This window comes from Drosophila subobscura, chromosome A, assembly GCF_008121235.1.
Source record: "Drosophila subobscura isolate 14011-0131.10 chromosome A, UCBerk_Dsub_1.0, whole genome shotgun sequence".
In the NCBI taxonomy this organism is placed as follows: domain Eukaryota; kingdom Metazoa; phylum Arthropoda; class Insecta; order Diptera; family Drosophilidae; genus Drosophila; species Drosophila subobscura.
The window spans coordinates 2,479,879-2,501,760 of record NC_048530.1 but is presented as its reverse complement, the minus strand read 5'-3'; the positions used below and the strand labels follow the sequence as shown (position 1 = coordinate 2,501,760).

The 21,882-nt window shown below is 44.9% G+C and overlaps 1 protein-coding gene across 22 annotated transcripts in view; it reads right to left on the bottom strand.

Annotated features, from left to right (window-relative positions):
• LOC117900589 (neurobeachin) overlaps positions 1-21,882 on the bottom strand; it is a 185,220-nt gene that overhangs the window by 37,745 nt on the left and 125,593 nt on the right. For all 22 annotated transcript variants that reach the window (XM_034811052.1, XM_034811123.1, XM_034811131.1 and 19 more), the window contains exon 2: positions 11,985-12,089. In XM_034811052.1, coding sequence (XP_034666943.1) covers positions 11,985-12,089 — 105 coding nt within the window. The remainder of the gene's footprint in view (positions 1-11,984; positions 12,090-21,882) is intronic.

Genomic DNA, 21,882 nt, shown 5'->3' with positions numbered 1-21,882 from the left:
AAATTGAGCATCGCTTGTCCAGCGCTGGCCTGGCCAGGTCAAAGGCCAAATGAAAGAAAATTAAAAATTAAGCGCAAAGTTTCCCCGAGATTTGATATATACATATGTATGTACCATACAATATTCATAAAATATACCCCTAAATGGAACGAAATGGAACGGAGGAACCTGATCAAATTTATGCAATGGCCAAAGTTTAATTGCCAGTAGGGAAAACAGGGGAGGAGTTTCTGGCGGAGTCGATGGTGAGCATGTGATGGCTTTTCCTTACGAAAAGCTGCAATTTATTTGCAATTTACTACGAGACTTTTTTTTTGTCCTTTTGTTTTCCCTCATTTTCCAATTTATCAGCGATTTGTGTGTCTTTTGCTGGTCCATGGTGCTGGTTCCCAAGTCTGTTCTGGTCCCTAGTCCCTGGTTCTTGGGAGCCGCAGTCAAATCGTTTCGTTTCAATAGAATTTCAATAAATTTATCAACGTGTCGCCTGCTGAGTTCTTTTTTTGTCTCTGCCTCTGTTCCTCCCCTCTGTCGCTTTCGTATGCGCTTTCTGCTGGATCTTGGCAAAGCCATTTCCCATTTGCATCCCATCCTGGTGTCGTTGAACGCCTTCGACTCTTCCTTTTTGCAGAGCTTCGTCTAGCAGAAACGGGCAATCGGTCGTATACTTTATCTGGCGACAGCGCATCGCATCGTTTGAATGCCTGCATCCTTCTGACACTCACCCACCCACCAAGCCAGATGCAGTCGCTCCCCGCTTTTCCACTCTCTCTCCCTCTGTGCTTCGTTACCCCTATTCAATTTCAGCACCCGCCCGCCTCTATCTTTATGTCATCTTTTTAGTGCCGTGCTGCAATCTACTTGTACTTCCTCTCAGATTCCCCTCTGCTCTCGGTCCTTCTTCGCCTCAGCCGTCTTGTCTCGGGCGCAATGCGCTTATGTGCTTCCTTCCTGCCACCACTCTGCCACTCTGCACCCCCCAGCATCTCATCAGACTTGGCTACGTGCCGCCAGTGGAGCCAACTGGGTTCGTTTCATCTTCCAGCACCCAATCTGCTGCGGCTCAAGCGGAAATTTATTATTGACAGCATCTGCCGCTGCAATGCAAACAACTGGTTGCAAACGAAGGTTTGCCTGCCAGTGGAAGCCCCAGGAGCAGAACAGAGCAGGCGGATTGAGGAGCAGAGTCAGAGACACGCACACGGAAAATGCCAGAGTCGGCAATTTTGTGGGCTAAGTAGCGTATGCCAGAGCAGATCAGAGCAGGGCAGAGCTCCTCTCTAGGCTGACTCTGACTCTGACTCTGAGAGTCTAAGAGAATGTCGGATGGCGAAGACACTGACTGACGAGTGACTGCCATTGATGGTGTGCCATCTCTTTGCCCGGCTGCACCGGCTGATGTGCATAACATTGACACAAAGTGCACTGGCAGCAGCAGCTGAAGGAGGAGCCAAATGATGGCCAAATGACACAAACGGCTGGCGGAGATTGGGTACCCAATGGGTGAGTCATCTAAGCGTAGAAACAGGCGACCAAAATGTCAAAAGTGGTGCACATAAATGGCGTATCAAGAGAATATTTATAAATATTTATATTCGTCTAAAAATCACAAGAAAACTATTAAGATTTTTGTCTCAAAGGGATATCCCTGCTAGATATGTATATATTTCCTAGGGAAGAGGGCCTTCTTATTGTTCTGTGATTCTTCAGACACTGCCGTAGCGACACATTTGTCGCCTGTGATTCGGCCGCATACAAATAGATTGCCTTTTGCTTTAATGGATGTCGTGCTGCTTGTCATTCGCTTCTTCCGCTTCTGTGGTGTTCCCTTACCCACGTTGCAACGACAAAGCTGGCGCCTGCCGCCGCTACTCAAGTGCCTTCTGACAAAGGGCAATCACTTGTGACCGATGCCAAGCCATGACCTGTCACCCCCCCCACTCTTTTGCAACTACTACTGCTCCTCCTCCTCCTCCGACCAACCACTCCATCCGCTTCCGCTTTGTAAATGCGAATGGCAGTGCCACTCTAAGGGGGGGTGGGGATTCTCTGGTTCCTTGTCGTCTTTCAAGTTAATTACACCGCTTGGAAAGCGGCTTCTTGACTACTCCGACTGCTGACTGGTGCTGCCTGCCTGCACTGCCAAAGCGTTCCATTTCAATTTATTTCTGGGCAAACTTCTAATTTATTTAATTAATTTTAGTCCTGCAAAAAAGGGTTGCTACTGAAGCTGCTGCTGCTGGTGCTGCTGCTACCAGTGCTCCTGCGGTGGGGGCGTGGCATTCTTTTAATGACAAGTAAAATAAATTTTGTGCATTTTCCCTTTGTTAATATTTGTATTGTCTGTCTGTCTCTCGCTCTCTGGATGTCTGTTTGTCTGCCTGTCTCTCTTTCTGTCTGTCTCTCTGTCTGTTTATGTGGGTTGAAAAAGTTCGAGTTTAATTATTTGTTTTTACCCACACGCCTCCTCCTCCCTCTCTCTCCCCCCACCTCTCTCACAGTATGTTTATTTTATATTTCTCTAGCTGTGCCAATGGGTATTTTCATTATTTTAAAGATTTTAGCAACGCAAGATGGGAACAATTTTCCGTTTGTAATACCGATTAATAACCCTTCAACCTTTTATGTAAAACAAACAGTGTAGCCGTATACATGCATGTATGTATATTTGGTCTCACTATTTTCGCTGATTTGAGCTCGGCCGTAATTTACATTAAATATTTTTTCATGGCATTGCATTTAAATTTATTAAATAACAAAGAACCAACAGTGTTCCCAACTTAAACTGGAACCATTTAACGAACAAGCAGGCGTTGATTTTCACTTAGACTTTACTTATTGAGTAATTCATTGCCAGAACTTTATTCTAGCAGAAGTAACTATACTGTTCGGATCGGAGCAAGAGCAAACGCATCAAATTTATATATTTCGTCAAAAGAAAAACAATTCAAAGAGGTTCGTAGAAGTGCAAAAAATATCATAATCTTGTGCATTAACTAATATTGATTCCCCTCTTGGCAGTCGACAACTACGACAAATTACAATCAAGATGGATATTTTCAACGCACGTCTAGCTGAGGTGACCAATTCTGGAGAGTACTTCGTGGGCTTCAACGAGACCCTGAAGGCTATGCGCAAGGGGATGGCCAAACTGGTGATCATCGCCGACGACACCAACGTCGGAATGAAGGCCGAAATTGAGAAGAAGGCCAAGTCGAAGAAGGTGGAGGTGCTGGTCTTTTCTGGCTCCATGCAGGAACTCGGCTGCGCCTGCGGCAAATCTTTCACAGTGAGCTGCATGACCATCACTGATCCATTGGCTGCCGGGATTATTTGCTCCTTAGTCGATGGCTGTTAAATTTCGTCTAATATAATAAAATGACTTAGCAATTATATTGCAAAAAGCTGCTCAAGCGTCGTTTTTTGTAGGCAATGGGTGGACGTTGGGGTTTTATTCTCTGGGCTTCATGCCGACCGTGTGCGGATACAATAACAAATTGCAAGTCTTGCGTCCCTCCAAAGACTGACAACGATTCCGGGACACACTCAGGCTGCCCAATGCATTGCTGAACAGACAAAGCCGAGCAGGCAGCGGGCCGCGGTCCGACGCGAAGGTTAGCCCAAAAGAGAATTGAAGTGCAGGTACATACATCGCGTGCAGGTACCAAAAGCGTCGAAGCCAAAGTTAAATGGAAGTTGATACAATCCCGATGCAATAACTTGGTGTAAGTTTAATCCTTTTTTAAGGGTATCGAAAACTTCGTTGTTAGGCTTTCACTTCTGTTCGCTTGTGTTGTGTCTACGGTGTGGTCATTCCTAATGGGTTCTCATGTTTTTTTTTTCATAAAAAATTGTCCCTTTTCTAGCGTTGGAAGAAAAGTTTTGCCGCCTGACAGTTTTTGGCCAGGGGTTCCCATGAGATGAAGAAGTCACCTAATGGATTCAACCTTTTCTTTTCTCTTCTTTCGTCCTCTTTTTCGTGGAGGGTTTTTTTCTGGGGGACAACAACCCACTAACAAGTTAATTGAGAGCAATTTTCAGTTTTCTCATCGTTGAATTACATTAAAGAGAACGCGAAAGGGTAAAGGAGAAGGGAGAAAGAGAAGTATAATATTAACTGTACTTGTAATTAAGAATCGACCGAAACCGATTCCGGGTGCAGTGACTACGACGGGTCTCTGGGACTCCGTGTTTGCCCCTTTGCCCCAATGCCCTTTGTCCGTTGTCCGTGTTCAGTTGCCCATTAAGGTGTCACAAATTGAAAGCGAGCTGTTAAAAACGCTCTGCTTGTTGGCAACGACGCGCTTAAAGTCGCGCACACAATCACTGACGCTTGATGCCCCAACAACACCAAAAATAAATAAAAAAAGGAAAAGGGGTGGCAGAGCCATGGCAGCGGGTTTGGGGTAAAAAGCGAATTATGTCAACCTTTTGATGCTGTCAAGTGCCGCAAATTGAATTATGCACAAAGGAGAAAAGGTGTCGCCAGAGTCAACAGGGCCGCCTGTCTCTCCCTCTCTCTCATACTTTGCCTTTGCCCCACTGAAGGACACTCTGCACAAACAGAAAAATAAAAAAATAAAAAATATAAGAAAGCTTCTGGAGAAGACTCGTTTGTTGTGCTAAAGGATTCGCTTTTCAATAATTTCTCGTGTGGCGCGCTTTAAATCGCCCGCCTGGTGGGCGTTTCCAGTCGCGCGTGCGGTTCTCTAATTAATTCTTATGCAAATATCGCTCTCAGCCACACCCACTCGCTGTGTTCCCCAAGCCCCTTCTCATCAGAGCTCGGATTCCCAAAACCCGATTCTCTTGCGAAGCCAATGGAAATCGCATTAAAATTTCCCGCATAAATCGCGATGCTGCAAAACAAGAGGAAAAACTCTTTTTCCTTTCGTCTAGGTGGCTAGTGCGTGGGGCGGTGGGATTGTTGTGGCGGGGAGGGGCCATGTCAAACATGAAATTCAATTGTGTTTTTTGTGCTTGGTATATATGTACATATATGTATGCACAAGTGTGTGTGGGTGTCCTGGGTAGCATATGCGACTCAGAGATTCCAGAATTCGTTGGGGATTTTCGGGGCAGTGGATTGTGTCTTCTGATGTACAGAGCACGGCGCTAAGCGGACGGAATCCTCCCGTGCATTTGTGCAAAACTTTCACGTTGACATTTCCATAATAATTTTCTTTTCATTCTTTTCCCATTTCACTCCACTCTTTCGGTGTGATTTTTTTTATTTTGATTTCTTTTTTTAGCCGCAAAAACTTTGCATTGCTTTTGACGCACGACTGGCTACCGGAAGTGGGCGGATGAGCGGAAGAGGCCACACATTCCCATACTCCCATTTTGCCACACTGACACTCTCCCTTGACCGACGTCGCTGCCGCTAGCCCTTTTTGCCCTGCTTTTGCTCTGCGTCCAAGTTGCCTTTTTGCATATTGATGAGAGAATGAGCGAGAGAGCCGTCCGTCAAAGGGGGGAGGAGCAGGCATGAGTGGGTTATCTGGATGGATATCTGGTGGGTGGGGGACAAGAAAATGGAAAATCTGAAATCTAAAATCTAACTTGAGGGGAACTCTGTGCACCCGTGCCCTGGAGTGATGGGCGTCCCACGCACCGTGTGTCAAAATTGAATGACAAAACTCATGTGTGTGGCATTAGGGGTAGCCAACAACCAGCCTACCCGCCATACCCAACCCTCTATACAGAAACACTTTTGCGGAGCCGTCGCTGTGGCAGTGGTACGGTGGAGCCTCCTCTAAGCCCCCCAAGCCACGAAAAATGCAAAGCAGCTCGGAAAACGAACGAGGATTCGAAACAGTTTTTTCACACAGCAACCAGCAAATCCTGTCCCCCCTCCCCACAAAAACCCATCGTTCTATGGCCCACCCACCGATCAGCCACGCCCATATGCTGTGGTGCGTGTGTCCTTAGGCCTGCATGTCGCCCTTAAAGCAGTTGAAAACTTTATACATTTTTCATGGCACGAATAAAAACAGATGGGAGCAAAGCTGAAATAAAAACGGGCACCAAAAATGCTGAAAGAAACAAAAAATAGAGAAAAAAAAACATGCAGGATATGCAGAACAAAAATTTCCATTGTTATGCGGTTGGCGCTTGTAGTCGCAGATTTCCCAGGGAAATGCAGTCTAATTGGCATTTGAACTGGGATTTGTCCTGGCCATGGCCACGGCTCCCAAAAGGGAAATGAATTTAGATATTATGTATAAGAAACCAGAGCCAACTGAAATTCGGAACTAATTTTCACCAAGAATATCCGCTTGATATTCAAGGTTAAAGTAGGCCCAATTTTCTATATCGCATTCAACCATCACCACTCTCTCCTTACCTCTCCTTTCGGCACAATAATGTGCTTTTAATTTCAATTGAAATTAACTTTCAAGTTCGATTGGCGATTTGATATGGCTATTTAAAAAAGATCTTGGATTGCCCTTTTCCCTGCCTTTTGCATGGAACATTCTCAACGTTCTGCTGCCCAAATCTATGTCCCGACACCCACCCTCTGTGTGTTCATGTGCTGTACTTAAAATGCTATTAACTGCGAGGGAGGAGAGCATTTCGAAGAAGAAACACACACAACAATATTATATTGAAACTTGTGCGGCTTTTTGGCTTTTCAGCCTTGCCGCCTTTTTTCGGGGTAATTCTATTTTGTCCTTTGGAGCGTGGTTGCCTCGATGCCTGAATGCCTGAATGCCTGGGTGGCTGAAAGCTTTGGCTTTCCGCTTTTTGGAGGCGTCTACTTAAAAATACATTTACACTTTAATGACGGGGCGCCCGCAATGTGGCAGTGGCAGTGGCAGCCGCGCAGCCAAAAAACAAATCAAAAAGAAATTAAATGACCTTTTGCACATGGCAGACAATACTTTAAACTCAATGGGTGGCCTCGTGGGGCAGGAACAGCTTCCATAGTCCAAGGGAGGAGGTCTGGGTGTCGGAGGTCTGGCGTCAGCCATCGGGGGTCAGGTTTGGGTCATTTCAATGTGTTTGACTGTCGCCGTTGTCGTTGTCGTTGTCCCCTACGTGACGAGTGCTGCCAATACCATGAAAAAAACTTTCCACCAAGAAGAGAATTCAAAAAGGGAACATACCGACTTACATAAACATAGAAGGAACGAGAGGAGCAAAGCAAAGAGAGAGAGAGAGAGAGAGAGGGGAACACAAATGTAATAAAAGAAGGCATCAAAAGGCCAAAAACACACACACAAAAGGCAGCGTTGTCAATACAAATGCGAGGTCCTTGGTCCTGGCTAATGTTGAACCCATTTCAAAGTGTGTCCTTCCTTCCACTCGAAACCTTCTCGACCCCACCCTCCCATAGAACTCTTGCCCCATGTCGATGTCGATGTGTCCCCCACGTACAAGAAGAAAAAACTTTTGTTATTCTTGTGTGCATTTCAATTCGCTTCTCCATCGGACGGTCGGTTGGTTGCCCATTGACTGGGCCAATCACAATTCATATTTAATGCCCAGTTCGATTCCTTCTGCTCCTGCAGTGGCTTTCTCCCAGTGGCCAGCGACAAAGCCTTGACTTTGCTAGTGTCCCCCATGCAGTTGCCATTCAGCATTCTGGCGCCTTGCATTTTAATTTTCCTCTTTGTCGGACATTGTCCATGGATCAGGGCTGGTGGAGAATATAAAATGTGACAGTGTGGTCAGAATAGCAGAAGAGAGAGCGAGTGTGAACAGTGTTAGCAAAAAAAGAATAATTAGTTATGCACGCCCTGATGTACAGTTAACACTCTGCTAAAATGTGCCCACGTATCTCTGAAATGAATTTGATGCATTCATTGCTGAACAAGGTCTACAATGAAGTTCATTGAAAACAATGCAAATTAAATGCAACGACAATCAACATTCAATAGATTCATTTGTTTGTGGGTTATTTTTGCCACTTTATGGTCACACTACAAATTATACAGTGTGCAAGGACACATAGAATAGACCAGAGAACGAAGAAGAAGCCGCACAGCCGCAGAGAATATAAATGGGGGTGGGGAACTTATAAAATATCTGCAAGGAATACAAATTCGATTCATGAATAAATTGGTTGTATAGCCATAGCCTTTGGCTGCTTTCTATTTTATGGCATGTTGTTTTGCCGTTGCTGTGGCCTCCCCACCCGTTTCCTCTCTACCTCTTGATAGATAAAAGGATATCTGCATATCTCTGCTTGACTTTGGCATTGGTTTCGGTACGAAGTTGATGATTTACACTACAGACACCGACACGATACACTCTCGTACTCGTACTCCAGATAATTACGCCGATGGTCTAGACTTTCAGTAAGGGGAGCGAAGCGGCTAAGCCGCTGTAAAGTCGATGGAAAGTTTTTTGCCCGTTAGAAAGGAGCTGGCAGCTGGCTGTTGGATGTTGGCTCTTGGCTGCCAACTGGCATTTTGGAGTTGTTACTGGCTGAGGCTACATAATCACAGGTTAATCCGCCGTGCAGCTTCGCCACCATCCAAAGGAGACTGCAGGACACGGGCAGGGACGGGGACGCGAACGGGGGATTTTGTTCGAATGGCGATAAGGTGCACAACTTTCCAGATACTTGCCAGAGAGGAGCTCGCAAATGTTTTGCAATGCCTTCTCCGGCTTCAGCTTTCTCTTCTTGTTCTGGCTTAAAAGTGCTTTATTTTCATCGCATTGAGAATCGCATTTCCCCTCCGGCTCTGTCTAATAGGGTTTCCGCATTCCATTTTCGAGCAGATATTTGCCCTACAGTGTGTGTGTGTGTGTGTGTACAGTCTCAGTCTCAGTCCATGTCCCTGTCCCTGTCCAGCCCTTGGTCATCGATGGGGTTTTTCATCTGCAAATGTTTGCAGCCCTAACAATGTTATTTACAGCAGCTGCCCGCCAGGTGCGACGCTTCGCCCCCCAAAAGAAAGCAAAGAGCGAAAGGTGTGCAGGGGCTTTCCTCCGGAAAGGACAAACAAAAAGCCAAAAAGGGAAAAGAAAAGGAAATGCAAAAAAAGGGAAGAAAAAAGAACGTGAATCCAATTCGACGAAAGGTGAAAGGTGTTGGGCTGTTGATTCTCTCGCCCCCTCAACCCCTTGTTCACCGGGCCGCTGTCCGCTGCTGCCTGCCTCCTGCGATGCTCTACTGTGGCAAGAGTTACGCAAATTGCTGAGCTGGCGGCAACGGTTGTAAAATTTTATTGAGCATACACGAAGCATGAAGCATTGGGAGCATGGGGCACAAGGCGACGAGCCACGACAAATATGCGGTTAACTACGGAAGGGGAAACGTCTCGAAATGAGGGGTCGGGGCATGGGCATGGGTAGGCCGTATTACGGCCTTAATTTTCAAAAGAAGCTTTGATTTACCATCCCAAGGAGGGGGCAGGTGGCAATGGCAGGGGCAAGGGCACGGGAGAGGGCAAAGGGCAGCGAACCAAAGGGCGTTTGCGATTTATTGTCAAGTATAAAATGTTATGGCCATGAAAGGAGTACCACCTGCGGAACCAGCGGCTAAAACAGTTATTTGCACTTGCCCCCGAATGTGCCGGTTACGTGCCGAATCAATTGAGTGACGGCTGTGCCACTGCGCCACCACCCCTCCACTGAGGATTGTCAGTGGGGCAGGGTCGAGAAGAGAGCGCTGTGCTGTGCTCTAAAATGGGGCAACCATTAAACGTTGGCACAGTGTAGTAGGAGACCAGTGCTGTAGTTACACATAAATCATTTAAGTCTCAACCCGCAGTACACAGCTCCTCCTCGTGACTCCTCCCGTTTCTATGCAAAATGTTTACTCAAATGTTTGGGTTGGGGTTGGCGTTGGGCCTGGGCCTGGGTATTGGTGTACTCCTTCCTGGCCATAAAATTCTTGTAAATTCGTGACAGGGGACTGTGGGGGGACTCGCACCTGCCACGCATGCCAAATGAACTAAAGAGATCTTTGAGAGCAGCACAGCAGCAGCCACAGCCACAGCAACAGAACAGCCTTCAGCCTTGGCTCCCCCACGCACAAATGATGCATATTTGATGCTTGTTTTACATATGGCAGCAGACATGCCATGCCATGCCATCCCATCCAGGGGACGACACATGCTAACGAAAACACAGGGAACAGAGGGAACTCTCTCTCTTTCTCTGAGAGAGAGAGAGAGACAGACAGTGTGGGGGCGAGGTATGGGAGGATGGCACAAATTTGTCACTGACAATTTTCATTAATTTAAAAAGGCAAATAAATTTTGGCAGCATTCAACCGCAAAGACACGCACATATTTGTTGATAGAAAGGAAAAAAATGACAGGCTGGCGATGTACCCTTTTAGATCCAATATACATATAAGCTGCAGAAATAATTTATTCATGTTTGATCTGTCCATATATTTAAGATGGTAGCAGATATGTCCACAAGAACCTGGATCGTTCATATGTTTTATTTATTCATTAGCTTTATGCTTCCCTCTGGCATAAATGAAGCACTTCAACTCTGCAAACTGTTTCGAAGCTGGATACCCTCTTGACGCACGCACTTGAATATCATTTAGGAGTGGTTTGGAATAAGAAAGAATAAGAAAAAACGGTGAAAGAAGGAGTGAAATAAGCAGTGAAAAAAGGGGTGGAAACCAGCAAGGCAGCGCCAGCAGGTGTGGCGCCGTCACACCCACACGCGCTTTAACCGAAGACAACCAACCAACCAACCAACCAACCACCTGTCCAACCGCCCACAACAATCAGATTTCAAGCAGCTCCAGAGCCACCATGCCGCCACAAAGTCACCCGTCACCTGCCACCACCCGTCCACAAAGAGTTGTGGCAAAATGCTCGGAAAATTCAAACGAATAAAATGTTTATATTTCGCAGAATTAAAATATGTATGGAAATGCTCATATATTTTGGTTGACTTACAAAATGAAAAAGAATTTCTGTAACATTTTGCAGCCTTTAATGGGAGTGGAAAAAGGCCTTCAACTGATGATGACTTTTGGTTCGGTAAGAGGTTTTTCTGCATTTCGGTAATGCTATAAAAAGGGGCAAACATTCTACTCTTACTTGGAAAAACATACAGGGGGAAAGCTCCTACCAAGCAGCTTTCATGTTAGATGTTGTGTTTTTTTTTGTTTTTACTCTTAGTTTCCAGGACAGCACAGCCTTTTGTCTTCCGATGGCATTTATTCTAGCATAACTTTTTGAGTAGTTTTCCCATGGAAAAAGCACAACAGAGTGGCGCGTGGGGTGTGGGGTATTTTGGGGTCAAAGAACTAATGAAATGAAAACTCATTAAGCAACAACTTTGTTGCGATTTGTTGTCGTTGTGACACGGTTACTCCTCTCAACATCCGATGGAAGTCTGCTGCTCTCCTGGGATGACACTCCACAGCGACTCACTGCGTGGCAGAACACACAAACACACTAACACACACAGAGACATGTACTCGTATAGTTGAAAAGTTAGCGGATCCTTTTTGCCAGCATTCATGGTAATAATTTGATGGCACAACGAGGACAACTCGACTATGTCAGGTGTAGATAGTGCTACAGCTACTACTAGGTCTTTGGACACCCCTTTGGCAGAATCCATCGTTGCTCCAATTGCAGCTTCGACAGCAACGTAAGGGCATAAAAAAGACAGCACCAGGCAAGAGCACAATGTAGGGGCAGAAGCAAGAGAAGGAGCAGGAGCAGCAGCAGCAGCAGTTGAAAGCCATTTCATGCTGATGTTGCGTTTTCATTTCGCGCAATTTTGGCAGCAACGCCCCCAAGTCCTGCTGGCTCCTGCTGCTGCTTCTGCTTCTGCCGGCTGTTAATTTTCTTTGATGCCGCAGCGCGAATTGAATTAAATTCTATTATAAAAGTCACCCGAAAATAAACGAATACATGCAAAGACACACAGCACACACACACACACAGGGGAAAAGAGATAAAAGTATTTTTTGAAAATAAAATACAATTTCATCCGAAACTCAATCTGGCAAAATGGGGCAATGGGGAGAGGGGTATACATAGACAGACACTCACCTGCAAATTGGGCGGACAATGATCCAAGAGCTCCAGCATATGTTTGATATTCTGCGCATCCTGTATCACAAAATTCAATTCCATATCGAATTCACCGCCGACCAACTGGAAAAAAATGAGATAAAGAAATGAATAAAAATATTCATGTGGGTAAAACTGTATGTAGATACGCTGGAAAATGTTGATACAACTGTTTTCAACAATTAGTGCCACAGCAAAATATCAATTTAAACAATTTTGAATATAATCATGTTTTCCTTTTATCTTTTTTATCTGTATCTCTCTCTCTCGCTCGGCTGGAAAATACTATAACAAAAAGCAGCAGCAGCAGATTTGTAATTGCTAAAGTTTTCAATTGAAAATAATGTTTGTTTCAGGCTACCAGGAGGAGCGGGCCTCGTCGCCCAACCCACTCCACTCCACGCCACTCGGCGTGTATGAATCACATTTTCAGCTCAACAAAAGTTCCTCTCGAGGGTTGGGCCATGCAGAGCGCTTTCGTAACAATGTATGAACACTGCACACCGATAGGAATAGATGCCAAACAAATTTGTGGGAGCTGTACAGCGTTTCATTCCATTCGTTCCTATTTCTATCGAAGCCCATGTGCCTCGAGAGAATTAATAAGAGAGAATAAATTAGTTTCAAGATTCAATTCCAATGTGCATCCCCCTGTTCCCAGACGATAAGCTTTTCAGTTCGCATAATTTGTGTCAAATGTTTTATTCTCATTGTTCCAAGTGGCATTTATGAGGAAAAATTCCGAATTGGTTTTTCTGCTCTCAACCTAAAATCTGTACGATGGGTAATCAGCTGACTTTCATGACTCTATTTATGGAAAACGCCTGCCCCACCATTTCCATTACCCACGCTGAAGCATCGCTTTAACACCAAACCTCTTGGGTTTCAGCCCCCGAGGATGGGTAGAATGGGAGTCGAGATGTTAGAGGGCGAAGGAAGAAGGGATTATCATTTAGCGAACCATTTGCTTACATCAAGGCTGTTTTCGGGTAAAGCCTCTCCATCTTTCCCACACCACCTTTCTCCAATTCCACTCCCACACTCACTCTCTCTCTCTCTTTCTCTCTCGAGCTCTCATTCTGTTTAGTTTTTCGTGGGCTTAGTCTAAGTACAGATGGAGTGTGTTAACTGCTTGAGCGTGTCCTAGACACATCCTTGTGGCAGAGAGCAATCAGAGTGCCCTTTCAGCAGCGGCAACAATAACAATCGACAGTCAAGAGCAGGAGGGAGTAGGATGATGGGTGGTGGTGCCTGGTGGCTTGTGGCATGTGGCATGGGTGGTTGAGCCGGAATCACGTCACAAACGCAGGGCGACTGAGATGGCGGCGCAAAAAAAGGTTCTAACTTAATTATGCCAGGCGCCAGCGAAATCTACTTGCCACCAGCCCCATCATCAAGGACATTTTCATGGCCACGCCCCGCTCGATGGGCTGTCAATAGATATTTTGTCTGTCGAAAAATGGTTTTTCTTTTTGCGCTTCCACTTTTCTGCCGAATGCTTTTTGCGCGCTTTAATAAAATCAGCAAAATAAATTCAATAAATTGATTAGAGAGAAATGGCAGATACAGAGAGGCAGAGACTGTCTCTCTCTCTCTCTCTCTCGTTCTCTCCCTCACACGCAAGTGTTACAAGTGGCTCTCCTTTGCGCTCATAGACAAAAATCTCCAACTGTATTTATGTCTATTTTTGTTTGTTTTTCTCGCTTTTCTTTTTCTTTTCCTCTTCCTTCGTTTTTTTTCGTAAGGAGTTTTCCCTTTTTTGTCATGGGGGGCACGGCGTCCGCCAACATGGCGCCAGGATTTCAATGTAGACGTAGCTCTCTCGCCCTTTTTCGCTCTCTTTCGCTCTCGTGCTCTGCGTGCCACAGCTTTATGTTGTGTGAGTGCACTTGAGCTTGTTTATAATTATGTGGCACGGGTTTCTCTTCCCGCTTAGTGCTACCCGGCTTTGCTCCCTCTGGTCGCCTGGTCGCCGCCTGATCCCTTTCTGTGGCTTACGGCCACGACCAGCGGCAATGCGATTTGCCTTATCACCTGGCAACAAAAATCATTGGCAGCTGGAAAAGCTCCTGCAAAAACTGGCAACAATATGGCCAACAATCTGTGTTGCGGGGCGCAAAATCAAAGCCGAGGAAACACTTCTCGCCTCTCCTGCATCATCCGATGGCAATGAAAACAAGCAAAGGATCTCTAAGCCTTGGATTAGGGAGAAATTTATAATGGACTCCCTACAGCATGGAGTAGCCTGCTACAATCCTCCACTCTCCATTTTCAATCTGCAGATTGGGCTTCAGAAATGTCTTTTCCCTTTGATTTAAATGAAAACTCTACTGAAATGATTCCAAGGCGTTTCACGAAATACTTTCAAACATTTCCAAACTCACATTCCCATTTCGAAACGTTTTTCGGTGCGACAATATTCACAATATTCATATGTTACTGCCATGCGATGAGCTTCGGCATCGAGAATCTTCAAAGCCAAAGAGATTCCCACCAAAGAAACCTTTTTACAGCGAAGTAATTTTACACAAATTCAGAGCAAACAAATTCCGATTATGTATACCCCAAAGATGTCGTGGAAAACTTTAAACCGAGCCCCATAATAATCAGCATCCAACGAAAGGCAAGTACTGTGAGGGTGGGAAAAATGCTCATTCATATTTAAATTAAACTTTGTGGAAAAGTTTTGTCGTGGCGGTGGTGGCTCTCCGACTACGACTTCCATTCCATACGTCCATCCCATTCATCCGACATCCACTGACTGCCCCCCAATTAGGGCGGGCATTCCCCGTGCCCAGCCATGCCATGCGGAGGGAGGGTTGGCTTGGGTATTAGTACAAGCATTTTAAACGCCGCTTAATTATATTCGTCGCTTGTTCTTATCCGCTGAAAAGCCTCTCCCCCTCTGCCCCACCTACATTTCCCCTGGGAGCTTCTGCTTCGCACCTTTTTTTTCTAGAACATTTAGTCAATTTTAAGTTCATTTTGAAAAAGTTTTTACTTTTATATTTCTTTGGTGCCGCTTCGCTCTTGCTCGCTTTTTACTCGCTTTACTTTTTTTGTACTTTTTGCCGTTGCTGCTGCTGCTTTAGAGTTTCTTCGTTTCATTTGTGCTGTGGAAACTCTGGCATTGACGTGTCGCCTGCTTGTCACCTTGTTATCCCCACCACACCAGCACCCACCAGCACACACAGCACCTGCTTGGCTGCCACTCCTTGTCGCTTATTTAAAGTAAATTGAATTTCTATTTTATTTAAAATGCGCATTGAGACGCACTAAAAGTTCCTCAAGTGGCAGCGTTTTGTGGGTCCCTCGAGATGTGGCCTGGTGTGGGGTGGGGCAAGTATGGCAATGGAAATGTCAGTGGGTGAGTGAAAAGCGATTGGCACGAATGAGTGGGTGGCAGCGATTGGATAGAGCGGGGAGAGACCGAGAATTGTTCTTCCTTCTCCTTTTGTTTTCGACTTTTCACACGTTTTTGTCTTTGTCTGTTACTTGTTTTCACTTCATTAATTTTGTATATCTACAATTTGTATGGCATTTTTTAACTATAATGTAAACCAGTCGAAATTTAATTCCGAAAAGTGAGTTGCTCTAGCATTTTGATTGCTCTAATAACAGGTGTCCAAAGAACCAAAAATTACGGATTTCGTTTCATTCTGTGTGTTGTCTTAGCTATGACTATTCTTTGTGTCATCAAACAAATGGATACTCGATTAAAACAGGAATTGAATTCATTTTAAGCACATGGAATGCATTTAAAATGGAAATTTCCAGCTAATCGCTTTGAATAAAAATCAAATCCAATGCAAAGCAGTTAGCATATTTATTTCATTGTTAAATAAATCAGTCGCTAATTAGGTTTAAAGAAATGCATTGTCCATAGAGCTACTCGTCCCATTTGAGTGTTGATCTTACCCAGAAATAATCTGCATTCTCTCCTATCACATCCACATTATTTTCCCCTCATACAAATTGCCATTTCCGTGTCGCCGAATAACTTTGATTACGCCTATGCCTATCTCTGGTGAGAGAAGGAGATTCCCAGCAATTGAGTGAATGTTGAATGGGTATTCTTGCCACAGACTAATGCCCGTTCCGCCCAGAACCCCAAAACGAGGCCTTTATTATCACTCGAGAGAGAGAGAGAGAGAGAGAGTCCCATTCCATAGAGAAAAAAGCCAAGGGAATGTTCTTAGAGGCAAAGTAAAAAAAACCTTTCCACAGCCTACTCACATTTACCCGTGATTCCTCTCCACACCCCCTCGACTTTGTGCCGAATTTTCTGGCTTTCAACTCTCCCACTCTTCCCGACACCATGCCACGATGGGACGGAGCGATGGAGCTGTGGTGCTGCCGTTGCCGCCTCTCTGTCATTAGGGAATATGCACAGTTTTCTCGTGGTTAAGCTTTTAAAACAGTTTTGAAAAGTACACAGAGGCTTTTGGGTTGCCGTTGCTCCATCCACTGGATATCTGGTCCCGTTCCTGTCCCTGTCCCTGTCCCTGTGCCCTGTCTTCTGCCCTTGTCTTTAGCTCCTTCTTATCATGCGTAAAAATTGTTGCCACAATTTCTGTTCTGTTCTGTTATGCTTTCTTTTTTGGTTTTTTGTTGCTTACTTTTTAGTTTTGGTTTTGGTTTTGGGTTTCGTTTCGTTTCTTGGCTTTTCCTTGTGTGTGTGTGTGTGGGTTTGGCTCAATTTCTGTTTTACTTTTCCTTTGGCCAAGAGAGAAGAAATAAAAGAATTGCTCGTTGGGGAAATTTTCTTGCTCAACTTTTTATTGTTTTACTTTTCTTTCTGCTTTTTATTTTTATTTTTTTTTTGGCACCTCTTTGGGGGCTTTCCTTTGGCGCATAGGAAGCCGAAAGGAACTTGGGAGATTACTTTTGATTGTTCTATTTGAATATTTTAAAGCTGCCATTGGCATTGCGGCTCGGGCTATTGCCTGATGGCCTCATTAGGCTGGGGGACAGGGCTCCCTTTTTGGTTGAGGAATTATTGATGGATCCACATCCCCACATACACACAAACACAGAGAGAGATAAAGAGAGGTGGAGGTAGAGAGGGGGATATCTGCTCTTCCTACTCCCATCATCATTTATCATCACGAACAATTGCTCTTGGCTTAAATATTCGCCTATAATTATTGCTCTTCTGCCTGTCCCCCAACTCTCTCTCGCTCTCTCTCTGCTCCGTGTCCTGTTTTGTTCCTTCAGATTGATGAAAGGATTCCCTGCCACACACACACACACACACACATTACTGACAGACATCAATCAGAGATGCTTTTGGGGCACAAAGAAGGAGTGGCGATGGCAAGGCAACAACAAACAGTGGAAAAAACAGTAAACAAAGAACGTTAGGGACATGTATAGATGTTTCCCTTCTCCCTCTCTACCCCCACCAGCCCTCACGAAATTTCGACATTTGTTGTTGCTGTTCTCTCCTGTCTTTAATCTATTTTATCTACGAGCTCTGCCCGAGCTTTTGCTCGGCTATCCTTATCAATATGCAAAACTTCTGCTACGGCTCAAGGAAAAGAAATGAGCGTGAGCCACGCTTTGCGCGGAACGTGCAACGTGGAGCGGGGCATGTGGCAAGCTGCGAAACTTTTGGCTAGGCAGAGGCTGATTGAGTACATAGTCGATGAGGGGCGGAGTGGAGTTTGGTGGGGGCTTGGCTGCCACGGGAAAATGGTTAAGCATAGACATTAAAATAAATTTATGCCATAAAAATCCACACACACACACACACACACAGACATTTGGTACTATAGGAGGCGGTGGACTCAACATGGAAAATGCCTGAAAATTGTTTATCGCCATCCAAAAAGTTTTCAGACTTCGCCTTTCGTCCCTTCCTTTCCTTTTATTTCCTTCTGCTGTTCGTTTTCCTATTTTTCCCATTGCATACTTTTCACTGCATGGTTAGCTGTGTGTGTGTGCTGCATCTGTGTGAGTTTTTCAGTTAATCGAAAAAGTTAATCATCGAAAGTTTCGGGGTGGCTGCCACACAAAACCTGCTCGGTCATTGCAAAATTTATTTTACAGAAACACACAGAAAAAAGAACAAACACAAAATTGGAAAATCCAACTTAAATTCGAAGATAGAAATCAAACGGAAAGTCACATTAGAAAATTAAACAAATGAGCAAAATACTTTTGGCCAATGAGTTATAGTTTTACTCTTTCAGTGGAACTTATTATTGATGGCAGCACGGTGCGTAAACAAAGCAATTAAAATCAGAAATTATAGCCAGTGCCGATGGTTTTGAAGAGATTTGCAAACAAATTATGCACATAAGCAAATGATTATTATTGCAGCAGCCTAAGCTGTACACTTTCTGCCTTTGATAACAGTTTTATAACTTTTACGTTACTTTATGAAATTTAAACCTTTTTTCTGTGAGTCTTAAACTCATGCAAACGAAATACAATAAAACATAAAACACTCCTCCCATGTTGATTTTACTTTGAAGTCTTGTCTTGTTTCAATCACAAAATGTCAAGTAGATAATTATTGTACAAGTCGTAGAGCCCGTCATGCAGCATCGCTTCTTGGTATGAAATTTCAAAAAAAATAAAATGAAATAAAGGTGCCACAGAAAAATCAACCGAATATCTCCCCGCCCATTGGCCTACATTTTGGTTTGCCTTCGCTTGAGTTTATTTGCGTTTCGAGGCTTACAATTATTTCCTCTTACATGATTGGACACCCAATCAACATCCCCAGTAAACGACGCCACACAGATTTACCCACCCACCCCACCACCCACACCCATAGACAACGACGACGCGTCTTCGGAAGTTTTGTGACTGGCAAACATTTTGCGGGGCGAGAAATTGCATTGCATATTATTTGCTGATTGATTGAGTGATTGATTACGAGGCGAGACACAGAGCATCTTCCCCATGCCCTGGCAACGTCTGCCACTTCTCTGATGCCTCTGGAAGGAGGCATCATCATCAGCATCATCATTATCATCAGCATCGTCAAGTGCCCGTAGATACTTGTCGTGTATTTTATAGGCCGCCTTTCTCATTGAAAGCCTTACAAATTGTCATTTGAGCCAAGGCAAAAAAGGAAGAGAGCAGCGGAAGGGAGCACCGCTGAGAGTTATTAAGTGCCAAATGACAGTCCTCCGTTCGTCCTTTGACATTGACTTGACTGCTCTTCCGCCTACCAAGCTACCAACGTTACCAGGCATCAGACGAGGTCTCCCTTCCACCTCCCACCTCACAGGGCGGCCATTAGTTTGTCATTGTCTGCGACATCCTCGACTTTGAACGTCAATAATTGAGCGTAAAATATGATTTTAAAAAAAGACAAAATAGCAGAAAAAATAGCAAAGAGCAAAGAAAATATATAAGAAGATAAAAAAGCAAAGGGAATGGGAATTCCCCTTTGGTGTGTGCCGCGAAAATAGAATTGAGCTGGAGAGCACCTCCTGCACTTGTCTTGATTGCTGTCTGGGATAATAATGGGTGGAGGGAAAAAGAAAAAACCCCATGCTCTTGTCGGAAAAACCTGTTCATTTTCACCAGCACCCAACCCTCAACCCCCAACCCCCATTCACCATGGCAAGACCGCTAGCCGCAGAGTTCAATTTGGGAAATGTGCAAGGGGCGTGGGGGTTGGATAAGGGCTGCTTGACTGCGCTTTTCAATCTTCACAAAAAGGCAACACAGCAAAAGAGAGTGTGAGAGAGAGAGAGAGAGAGAGAGAGAGAGAGAGAGAGAGAGACACATACAAGCACAGGCAAAGAAGAAACAACAAAATGAAAAATTAAGAAATAATAAAAGAAATGGAAAAGCCGGAAGAAATCAGCGAAAAGCTGGCTAAGGGCTTTATTCAGCTTCAGCCGCAGCCAGCGACCCTTTGGCCATTCGACTGTGGGTTGCATTTGTCTGCCCCGTGACGTATTGTTGCCACACCCGCTATTGCAACCTCAATTCATCAAGATGTTGCTGTGCACCGAAGAGATGGCTTGCCTGATGGCTGTGATTGGATTGCAACAAATTAGATGATGGGATATTAATCTGGCATTCGTTCGACCATGAGGAAGGATTATTGATGAACGGCTTAAGGCTTACCTCGGTTTCTGGTTGCTGGACTCCCTGGCTCCCATTGTTCGAGCAGTCACTGTCCCCTCTGGCAGTGCTACTCTGTTCGTTTCCATTTGGGTTTCTATACATTTGCCGCTGGCAGTGATACGTTAAAGTGATTCCCTCCCCACTCACATGATCCTCCCGATATCTAAAATGCCAAGTCTGGCTATGCTCTAACTTGACTTTGGCAATGTTTCTTTTGCCTGTTTTTCTGCAGTTTATTGCTGCAGTCTGGCATTGCTGTATCTTTTGCATTTAGCTGCAGCTGCACACCTTCCACTCATCTCATTCATTTTTCACTGCATTTTTCTTCTGCTCTCATTCGTTTCTCTCGAAAAATGTTGCCACGTTTTGTTGCACAAGCAAACACCGACAACGAGTAAAGGCGAAATAGTATCGTCGCACACCACTCGACCAAAGTGTGGCGAGCACTTTGCAACTTCCTTCTTGCTGCAGTGTGCAGTGGGCTGTGGCTGCCCCTTCGTTTTGGCACAGGTAAAAGACAAAAGAAATTGCAAGAAATATTTTCTCCCTTCTTCCTTGTTTTTCCTATTTGTGGAAAAGCCAACGGCCTGACAACACCTTCTTCCCCCTGCAAGTTTTTTCCGCCATCTATTTTTTTGTGTGCAAAAATTAGACAAAATTAGCAAAAAAAAAAGAAAATAAAAGCAGTGGGAAACGACGCTTTCCCGAAGGGAAGACAGGAGACAAACTCTTGAAAAGCCAAAAACCCACAGAAGGCGGTAGGCTGGGGCGGATGAGGCGAAGGGTCGGTGGGGCAGTGGGGCGCCTGCCACTGCCACTTTGCTTAATTAAACGCGCCCGTTACGTTGTGGTGCAAGTGGATGGGATGAATGGGGTGGAAGGGGTTCAACGTTGGGCGGTGGGCGGTGGGAGAGATTGAAAACTGTGCCAAGTGGCGGCTCCAGTCGACACTTCATGTCACAAACACACAGACACACACACACACACACAAAGTTGTGGCAATTTTTAATTTAAATTATTAAAGAAAATGGTGCCAAGAAAGAGCCCTAGAAGACGAATATGGAGACAGATGCCGGCCGGGGCTTTGGCTTGGCTTTGGCTTCCGCCATCACCTTAGATCCTTAGACCCTTTGCTTCCCTTTCCTTTCCTTTTTTCTTCTTGCAACACTTTACACTCCTTTGGAGCAGCTCGTATCTTCCACATCGTGGGGCATCATCAGCATTTGGCATCAGCACTTTTCATTTTAGCACCTTTCAGCAATAAAATTTTCTGCACAACTCGACAATTTTGCTCTAGACAAAAGGTAACAAGAGGGTAACCTCCACCAAGAGAGAGAGAGAGAGAGAGAGAGAGAGAGAGAGAGAGAGTAAGAGGCAGATGGAGAGAGAGAGAAAGAGCGACTAGGAATTTTCGTAGCTAAAAGATCTACACGGTCTGATAGCCGTAGACTTTTTAATGAAAAGCCAAAGAAAGAAAATATCCTCAAGGAAGGCTCAAAAACGAAAGAAAAAAAATGGCTCGAACGCTGTGTTTTGGAGGCATCCTTGTGGAGGACACGACTGCGATATGTTGCTACAGATAAGAGCGGATTCCCAGCTACACTACACCCTTCCTTTGAGACATGTCCCATAGATGAGGAAGACGGAGATGGTGCTGCTGCGATAAGGTCATAATACAGAAAGGCTTCCCTAAAGTCAATGGAGAGCAATCTCCTCAGAGGGATATAATCACTTTTCCATCAGAGAAAGAATTGTGCTCTGAGAGAGAGAGAGAGAGAGAGAG